This window comes from Pteropus vampyrus, unplaced genomic scaffold (genome assembly GCF_000151845.1).
Source record: "Pteropus vampyrus isolate Shadow unplaced genomic scaffold, Pvam_2.0 Scaffold143, whole genome shotgun sequence".
Lineage (NCBI taxonomy): Eukaryota > Metazoa > Chordata > Mammalia > Chiroptera > Pteropodidae > Pteropus > Pteropus vampyrus.
The window spans coordinates 1007991-1018526 of record NW_011888924.1 but is presented as its reverse complement, the minus strand read 5'-3'; the positions used below and the strand labels follow the sequence as shown (position 1 = coordinate 1018526).

General features: G+C 32.5%; 1 protein-coding gene across 1 annotated transcript in view; it reads left to right on the top strand.

The window, feature by feature from the left end:
• CEP112 (centrosomal protein 112) overlaps positions 1-10536 on the top strand; it is a 350208-nt gene that overhangs the window by 91910 nt on the left and 247762 nt on the right. Inside the window, exon 17 of the mRNA XM_023535655.1 lies at positions 456-536. Coding sequence (XP_023391423.1) covers positions 456-536 — 81 coding nt within the window. The remainder of the gene's footprint in view (positions 1-455; positions 537-10536) is intronic.

Sequence of the window (10536 nt, the reverse complement as noted above, 5' to 3'; positions counted from 1 at the left end):
GCTGGTCTCCCTACCCCACTGAGCGACTTGAGTTTTCTTACCTACCAGCTGGCTCTGCACCCTCAGTTGCTATGTCCAGGGAGCCATGGCTGCTGGTTACTCTCCCCTTTCCTCCAGCTATACTGGTTTCCTTTTCTAATTTTTTGGCTAATAGGTAATTAAAAAAAAAATTCAAGTGATCGATCTCTTTTTGAGTTTTTCACATATCAGTTTATTTTATAAAGAATCCACTTGCAGGTAGATTTAAACAGTTATTTAACTTTGACCAGAAAATTGGTATTCGCAATATATTATTGAAATAATTATATAGTAAATGGTTATGGTTAACCAAGTCTCTATCTTGAAAAATATACATCAAATTTTATGTTAAAAATGTTTAAGATTGCTGTCTCATTGTTTGTATTTCTCTTTTGAGTAAACTCTTCTAGTAAATATTACATATCTTGTCATGGCAGGTGCATGACTTGCAGAGTGAACTTGACAAAGAAAAAGAAGAAGCTCAAAAGAAAATCAGTAAATTTGAGGAAGCTTTGAAGTGAGTAAAGTTGTAATATATTTAATTTTAATGATACTCTTATTCTTAATTGTGAGCCAAATTAAGTAGCTAGAACCTAAACATCATATTTTTATAATAGCCTTGCTATGGTTTAGTTTGAGTCAGTTTTTCATCATGAATCTTTATTTTCAGAATTTTATTACTAGCCAGTAAATTTTCTTTAAAAGGAAAAATTAGTTCAGCTGTTTTTAAGTGATAGTAATATAAGAAGTAAAATGTAGTAATTTCAGAAGCTTTCTTCTTAAATGTAACCATGAACAAAAAAAAAGATAAGATTTAGGTCTTAGAACATTTATAAATTCTTCTGTAGATTTTTTAGGAAGTGTGGGTGGTAAAATGTTCCAGTTATATTTGAAAATGGACTACTATATAGGCATTGTTTAGGAAAGGTTTTGACTCATGATATAATACTTAAATATACACATTTAAAGCATTAGATTTTATTTGTCTTTTCCATTCATTTTACTAAGTTGATTAGACCCTACTTATCACTAGGCTTTATCATACAGTTTTCAGGTGGAAAACATTGATTTAGTCAATAAATACTGAGTTCCCACCAGAGGACCTTATAGTCCAGTTGCAAAGATGTTTAAGAACTTTGGCGATTATACTACAGAGTGATAAGAACTTTAATAAGAGAAAGATCAGCAGGGTCCCTGACCCCAGAAAGTGGTTTAAGAAGATAGCTTACTTCTTGAGCTCAGTGTATCTAGCTAACTCCCTGTTTATAAGCTAATTCCATTTATCTTTCTTCCCCAAACCTACAAACAGAAGTAACTTATAGAAAGGAAGGGAAAGAATACCCAGGATCAAGCAAACTTAGTATCTTATCCTGCCTGAGAAGATTGCATAATCATTCCTTCTCCCTTGCTTCTTGTTAGTAAAATGTATTGGCTGAGTTGCTGAATAGAACATCTTAAAATAATTTGTGTACTTTATTCAACTTACGCAACTTTTATTTCTCTTTTGTTCTACTTTGTCTCTCTTCTTTTGTAATTTCTTTGGTTTGTTGATTTGTGCTTTATATCCCTAAAGGAAGAGATAATCCCTTTAAATAACAGTGAAATAACAAATATTTGCTCTGTACCTACAATGTCTATGTGTTGTAGTTATCACGCTAAAACATATAGAAGGCTTAGAAGATCTGGCTCAAGACATAATGCTTTTCTTAAAGATTTTATGGTCCAGATTAGGCATTTGAAGTAGTTCAAGTGCTAGGTATTAAGCTGTTGACAATAAGTGCAATTGGAATTCAGAAAGATTTTTTTCAGTGGGATATTGGGAGTTTATGTGTAAAACAGTGTGGTATCTTTTAATGTTCACTGATAGGTTATGAAAGAACCCTGAAACCTCCATAGTTTTCTGTATCCAACATAATCATTTCCTGAGCCAGGTAACACTCTTTAAGGCTTTAAAAGTCTTTACCAAAATACCAAATTTTACTTGGAGTTAAAAAAGCCATTTCAGACTTTAATAAAATTCCGCTGTAGATCTATTTCTTCCATTCTCTATGTAGGTGATGTCTTCATTTTGACTAAATGTCTGTATGATCCTAATAATATAGCACCTGGTAGAGCAGGAGTAATCTGATCTGAAAGCAGAGTTAGTTATTGCGTGGTCCAAACTTCAAAGTCAACAGCAGAAGCTGGCTATTTTTCTCAAAGGAAAACATTTTAGGGGTAGGGGCGAGGGCCGCTATTGCATTCGAATCTAAGAATGGAGTTATACCTAGTTGGTCTAGAGATAATCTCATTTTCTAAAAGACAACTATATGATACAGAAATTTTCCTTGATTATTTGAAATTTTTTCTTTAATATATATACACAAAGGTAAAATATATCACTTTTAGAATGTGATGATATTCATTCACTTATTCATCCTTTCATCCCACTTTAACTTTTTCCATTGTCAAATTGTAAACATTATAAGTATTTCTACCCTGTCACTAATATATATAAGCTTTCCGTTTTCCACTTAGTATTAAAAATAGGCAGTGGAAATTTCACTAGAGCATATAATATTGGTCTTTAGATGATATAGTGATAAATAATTTAAATCTGGGTCATAACCTCTCAGGCCAGAGGCCTCTCAGCATTTCTGAAATAAACTAGTCATGCATTTTTGTTAAAAAGAGGCATCTCAAGAAAACTGGATATTCCATTACTCTTCTTTTTAATCATTGTCTTGAATTTTCTCATGATTACTTTATAATACTGACATATGTTTAGCTGACTTTACAAATTTATGTACTATATAAATTTGTAAAGTACTTTACAAATTTATGTACTATATAAATTTGTAAAGTATAGATATATGATATCTTATTATATAAACATTTAGAAATATCTAAGTTTGCTCTTGCTTAGAATTTGCTGTAGATATACTATAAGGAAAAGTAAAACAGTGGCTAATTGTACCCTTACAATTTAAAAATAATTTTTTGAAAAACTAAGTAATAGAGTCCTGTGGTTTAAAATATGACAGATGAAAAAAGAGCATATAGGAAAAGCCTGCCCCCGACACGAGTCCTCTAGTGACACATTTTCCCTCTTTGGGAGGAGCAGGGCTACTAGTTCCTCGTGTATCCTTTCATGTGCAGGCGTGAATATTCTTTCCGCATCATCTTTTCCCTATATCCTACATATATCCCAATCTTTCTTTTTTGTATGTGTTTGCTTATCACTATATCTTGGAGATTGTTTCATATAAGGACATAAAGAGTTTCCTTATTTTATGTATTTGATATAATTTATTTAACCAATTCTCTATTGATGAACATGTGATGAAAATTCTTCCATTTGTCCCTAGTACTTATATGATTTGATTTTCACATTTAAATTCGTGATCCATTTGGAATGCGTCCAGTGTGAAATGTGAGGTATGGATCTCGGTTACCTCAACATTGTTTGTTTAGCCACATCTTTATCCTTTCGCCTGTTGTTGGACACTTACGTTGTTTCCGTATCTTGATGATTGTGAATAATGCTGCAATGAACATGGGAGTACAGAGATCTCTTCAAGATCCTGATTTCATTTTCTTTGAATATAATCTCAGAAGTGGGATTGCTCGATCATATTGTAGTTCTGTTTTTCATTCTTGAGGAACCTCCATACCTTAACAGTGTTCACAGATATGGCAGTGGTAACACCGTAGTCATCATGTTGTACGTGACATCTTTAGTACTTACTTATCTTATAACTGGAAGTTTGTACCTTTTGACCACTTCCTCTAATTCTCCCTTGTACCCTACCCCCTGCCCTGGAACCCACAAATCTGATCTCTTTTTCTATGAGATTGGTTTTTAAATTTAGATTCCACATTAAGTGAGACCGTATAGTATTTGTCGTAATTTATTTCACCTAGCATAGCGCCCTCAAGGTCCATCCATGTTGTCACAAATGGCAGGTTTCCTCATTTTTCATGGCTGAAGAATATTCCATCATATATATACTTGTGGGGTATGTGTATATATACACAGACCACAATTTCTTTATCCATTCATCCATTAGTAGACCTTTAGTTTACTTCCATGTCTTTGCTGTTGTAAATAATGCTGCTATGAACGTGGGGGTGCAGATATCTTTTTGAGTTAGTGTTTTTATTTCCTGAGTATATTCCCAGAAGTAGAATTGCTAGATCATCGTATCATATTATCTTTTGTTAATTTTTTGAAGATCCTCCACACTGTTTTCTATAGTTCAAACACTATTTCTTTAAATAAGCTTTCTACTCCCTTCTCCTTGTCTTTTCTTTCTGATATGGCAATATTTGTAAATTGGTTCTTTTGGTGGTATTTTATAGCTCTAATAGGCTTCACTCACTTTCATCCTTTTTTTTGTCCTCTGACAGGCTAATTTCAAAGTTCCTGTCTTATAGTTTACAGGTTCTTTCTTTTGCATAGTCCATTTTTCTATCGATGCTCTCTATTGCATTTTTCTATCGATGCTCTCTATTGCATTTTTCATTTCATTTATTGTATTTTTCAACTCCAGGATTTCTGTTTGGTTCTTTTGTATGATCTCTATTTTTTTTTAAATTAAATTTATTCAGGCGACATTGGTTAATAAAATTATATAGGTTTCAAACATACAATTCTATAATACATCGTCTATGTATTGTATTGTGTGTTCACCACCCAAAGTCAGATCTCCTCTGGCACCATATATTTGACCCCTTTTACCCTTTTCTACCTCTCTCCACCACGCCCCCTCCTCTGGTAACCACCTTACTGCTGTCTGTGTCTATGAGTTTTTGTTTGTTAGTTTGTCTTGTTTGCTTGTTGCTTTCAGTTTGTATCCCTCAAATGAGTCAAATCATATGGTTCTAGACTTATTCCATCTTACTTGTTTAACTTAGCATGATATTCTCAAGATCCATCCATGTCGTCACAAATGGTAGTATTTCATCTTTTCTTATGGCCGAGTAGTATTCTATTGTATATATGTATCTTCTTTATCCAATCATCTATCGAAGGACACCTTGGAAAACAGTATGGAGGATCCTCAAAAAATTAAAATAGTATATGATCCAGGAATTTCTCTTCTGGGCATCTCCCTGAAAAATTTGGAAACATTTGTTTATAAAGTGATATGTACCTCTGTGTTTATTGCAGCATTATTCACAGTGGCCAAGATATGTTCTGTTTCTTTGTTAAACTTCTCACTTTGCATATTATTTTCCTTATTTCATTGAGTTGTCCTGTGTTTTCTTGTGTCTCACTGAGTCTCTTTAAAACAGCTATTTTGTACTCTTAATCAGGAAATCACAGATCTCCATGTATTTGAGGCCAGTTCCTATGCTGTTGTAATCCTTTAATGGTGTCATGTTTCCTTGATTTTTCATGTTCCTTGAAGTTTTCTGTTGCTCTCCTTGCTTTTGAAGCAGGCATTGCCTACTAGAGGTTTTTCATAACTGCCTTTCAGATAGAAATCCCTTCCTTCCGTCCTGCTCGTCATTCTGAGGCTTTCTCAGATTTTCCAGGGTGCACCATGGAAAGCCCCATGTGTCTTCCACCCTCCTGTGGCAGAATTCTTCACCTCGGATGCCTTTTTTTGATCTCGTATCAGGCCAAGTGCTGACAGACTCTTTTGTTTTAACAAAAGTGGTGCTAAAGCTCAAGTTTGAGGTCTCTTTCTGGCCCTCAGATTTGGGCCATCTTTCTGCATGTTCTCACTAGCCATCTGCTAAAGCTCACTCTCACTGCCGCCATTGGGAGCACACACAGGGAGCTGATTACAGGGTGGAGGAGTGTGTGGGGAAGGCGCACAGTGCTGGGGGTGGCTGGGGGTCAGTTAGCGGGATCTGTCGGTGGGGCATTCCCAGCAGCTCTTGGGAAGGCTTTTTGATGGAGTCCATGATACAGTTAGTAGGATTTGTGTCCCTTTAATGCCCTTTTGAGGGTCCTATCAGCCATTCTCGTAGCCTCTTCCTGCATGACCCTAGTCATACAGCTCAAGATTCAGTACTCAGGATGGGGCAAGAGAGAAGTGAGCTTTCTTTGTTCAATATTTTGGTTTGTGAAATTTATTGTTATATATCATTGTAGTTTATTCATTTTCATTTATCGAATAGTGTTTCAAAGTGAACATAGAACTGCAATATAACTGCAATGTATTTATTCATTCTACTGTCAGTATCCATTTGGGCAGTTTCTAGGTCTGGCTTATTATTAATAGTTTTGTTATGAACATTCTTATTATGTTTCTTTTGGTAAACACATGTACACCTGTTTTTAGATATATACCTCCATCCAGTTTTTATGTTGTGCAAATTGAGACACACATGTGGGGAGGATAGACCTTTAGACTATTAAATGGCATTCTCAGAGATCCATTTAAAGTGACTGGGGATTTAAGTTGGTTAGGGACCACAGGGAAGAAACATTGGAGGCCTTTCCTCACTTTCACATTACCCTGCTATAGTTTTGAACCTCTAGTTCTGAGAACAGTCATTATATCAATTTGATTTGTTTATGGGGACCTAAGACGTAAGTGATCCGATTCATGGACCTGCTCGTTGTTGATTGGGTGATTATAAAATAATTGAGCAAGTATTACAAATAAGGAAAAAGTGTGAAAATTTCTTAAGGGCTTATTCTTACCATATTTTGATTTTTTAAAAATATTGCTCCCACTAATTTTTGTTATTTGTAACTTTTTAATGTATAATGATATTTTCATATATCATTGCCTTTCCAAGTACAATTTCACTTACATATAGAATTATTAGAAAAAATTCTTTATGTTTTCTAAGTAATTCAGAATGTTCTTGAATTGTGTTATTTGACCTGCTTTGAAAACAACTTTCGACATTAGTGACATTCAGCAAGTGTTCACCATCTGGTTTATTGAAAATCATTCTGTAAAATTATTTATTTATACAAAAATTAGCAGCACTTTGTCTTTTGCCAGACTTTATAGTTCTGTTTAAAATGAGGGAATTTATTAAAAAGTTTAGAGTGTTATTTTCCCAATAAACTGACGTATAGCTTAAAAAAAAAAAGTTTTTTCTTCCTCATAATACATAGTATTTATAATCTCCCATTACAGTGGAAAACAGCTTATTTACCCCTAAAGTTATATTTTTAAAGATGTTATATTTTTAAACATGAGTGGAAAAGCTTTCCTATAAGGTTCTTTTAAATCTCCTCATTTATCTTTCGTTGCTTTTTTGCTGTTAAAAATCAACAGTTATAGTGTTAGTAGGAGCAGGGATTAATCTTCAAATAGGAATGCCTTAGAGTAAAGATAATAAAACTGCAAAGTTATGATGACAATGTTTTTGTACTTTTATTTGCTAGAAACTAATCTTAAAAGAAGACTTAAATGGAATACTAAATAATCTTGTGATTATTCAGAGGAGTGGACTATATTTTGATTAGGCTTGTTTTTAATGGAACATTGCTTACTGCAAAAAAAATTGGATGCAGTTGCATTAAAAGTAGATAACCTTCCAGTTTACCCAGGAGCTTGAATTTTGAATTTTGGTAGAAAGGGAGAAGTTGGTTAAATCAGTCTTTTGTAGGAATTTAAAGTGTAGCTGAATAATAGAATTCTAAACTAGTTTTATATACTGCCAAAGTGAGGAACTGTGGCCTGGTCATTTTGTTTGTAAAGTTGGTAAAAATATCTCAAGGAATTAATAGTGATTTACTTTAAAATGGAAAAAAAAATTGTGAATTAAAGAGCTATCTAGAAAGAAGCTAAAAGGAAGCCTGCAGACTTGAATAGTTAATGTAAAGATTTCTGTTTCTCATAAGTAAATGAAAACATCTTTACAGGGTCAACTTTATAAGAAATTTTATTCTGTTTAAAAGACAGATTTGTACTTTTAAGAAATTTTCTTGGAAGATTAATTATAAAAACTGTTCCACTACACTATAGAAATAGCCTGTAATTTATAATACTTATTAAAGAATATGTGGTGTTGTTTTTAACTGAGGATATAATCAATTTGAATACTAATTGAGTTTGTAAATTTTCAGTACGTTTTTCCTATTACTATTATCACTAAAATTAAGAACAGATACGATTTATACTATATTATTCCATCAAAAGATGTCAGATATTCATATCTGCTTATAATGTTCCCTCTAACAACCAAGACATTATGTAGAATTAGGGAGCAGGAAGAAATTATTTGACATGTATGAAATCATTTTAGATTTTAGATTTTATGTAACTAGAATTAGATTAATTATATCAAAGGAGAATTAAATGTAACCAGAAATTGATGTTATATTATAGTTGTTATTTTAAAAGCTTGTAATTTGTCACTGCCATTTAAGTTCTAGGCTAATCCAAAAGAGGAATGCTTTTTTTCTTACCATTATAATAGAGAGTTTATGTTAAAATGAACTTATCTAGGGTCCCTAGATACTGACATTGTCCAGTGAGCAAACTTCTCAAAGTATCTATTCTTTGGCTTTATTTTCATCACAAAACTAGTACATATTTGCTATAGAAAATTGTAAAAATCACAGAAGAATAACAAATAAAATCAAAATATTTTTGATCACATTTAAATAGAGCTATTTACTGTTATGCTATTGTAGTTACTCTGAATGCATATTAAATCTTGAGCTGTCATAGAGTGATAACATCTCCTCCCACATTCCTGTTTTCCCCCACGTTCTCTTCTTTATCTGCAAAATTTTCTTAGCTATTCTTAGCCATTGATCTTTTATTTCAGTTTTAGAATAAGATCTTACTATAATTCTGTTGGGATTTTTTATATTTGCATTGTTTTTATAGATTAATTTAAGTAGAATTAAAACATTTCCTGTATTAGTTTCTCTTTCATAAATAGTATAGTTTTCCATTACTTTGTCTATTTTAATGTCTTTTAATAAATGTTTACAATTTTCTCCATATATATTTTACATATTTTTGTTAGATTTATTCTTAAGTACCTTATAATTTATGCTACAATTTTGTATGTATTTTATCTTTTTTAAATGACATTTTCCAACTAATGGATCCAGCTGAACAGAAGTACATTTTTTTTTTTTTTTATGCTAAACTCCTACATCCAACAACTTTGCTGAATTTATTTTCAGAGTTTATAAATTATCTTGGATCTGCTATGTGGATAATGACATTTAAATAATCAGTAAATAATTTATTTTTTTCCTTTTCGATTTTTATGTCTTTTCTATCATCACCCTCACCTTTTTGGTAAAATGTTGAATATCATAGTGAGTGTGTGCATCCTTGTACAGAAGGAATACTTTAACCATAATGTGTAAATTTTGGTCGAAGTTTTTTGATAGGCATCTATAGCCCTGGGCTGATAGCCAGAGCCAGGCGATGTGTAAGAGTTATCAGCTAGTTTCTGGATTTCTTTTAGAGTAAATTACTGTGTATGTACATTCATTGTGTCTGTGGAAGGAGGGGTCTCTTGTGTCTCCATCTTGGTCTATTCTCTTGAATTTGGAGTTCTTTTTCTTCTTCTGGAAACTCTTTTCTATGCTTCCGTGGTACCAGAAGCATCTGACAGTTTCTTACCTAACAGATTGGGTGGCCCTTTTCAATCTCCTTTGAACCGAGTCCTTTTTTTCTATCAATTCTGTGTTTCAGAATTGATAGAAAAAGGTTCAGTCTTTGACCATTTTTTCTTCTGTATTTACATTTGTTAAGTGATCTCATTGAGCTCCCTAGCTTCAGGTACCATATATTTATTTAGGAAATCTCACCTCTTTATCTCTGTTCCAGATCTGTTACAGTACAGAATCATTTATTCAACATCATTATTAAATTGTTTTCATTTTTTAGCATCCTCTTTCTATATCCATTCTTGTATCTCTTATCATTCCTTCATATTTTTAATTTTCTTTTATCTATTGTTTTGTCCTATGAATATATGTTGAAGATGGTTTATACCATCACTGATTTGATTTTCTGCACCTGCATGTCTGCTCTTTACCCCTCCATTATGAATTTTTATTCTCTAAATTTTCCTTTTTTTTATCCCTTCTTAATCGTAATCATTCCCCATTTTTAATCTTATTGAATTTTTATCTTAGATAATTCTTAAGATTTTAGCTTTTATTTCATAGAGAACTATATTCTGTCGTTCAGATATGTCACAGTTTTCTTGATATTTTCTTCTGGATATCTTATTAAATCATTTTAACAGAAGGTTTTTCTTTTGTGTATCTGGAATGTTTCTTTTCCTTGGTTTCACAATAGATTTTAGACTTTAGACTTGGTATTTTTCTACTTTGTTACTCAGTCTTGAACAAGGTAAAATTTTGTCCAGTTTTGATGTTTTATTTGTTTAACAAACATATTGAATTTCCATGGTGTGTATGCACTTTTGTAGGGACCATCAACATTAGTGTACGACATGTTTTGGGTATGGATTGTCTTGTCTCTGCTCCATGTTGACTTGTATAATGTTTATATTCTCTTGAAGATCTACAGCTGGATAGAAATATTCTATGTCAACTGCCAGTGAATTCCAAGTTTTTAGGAAAAT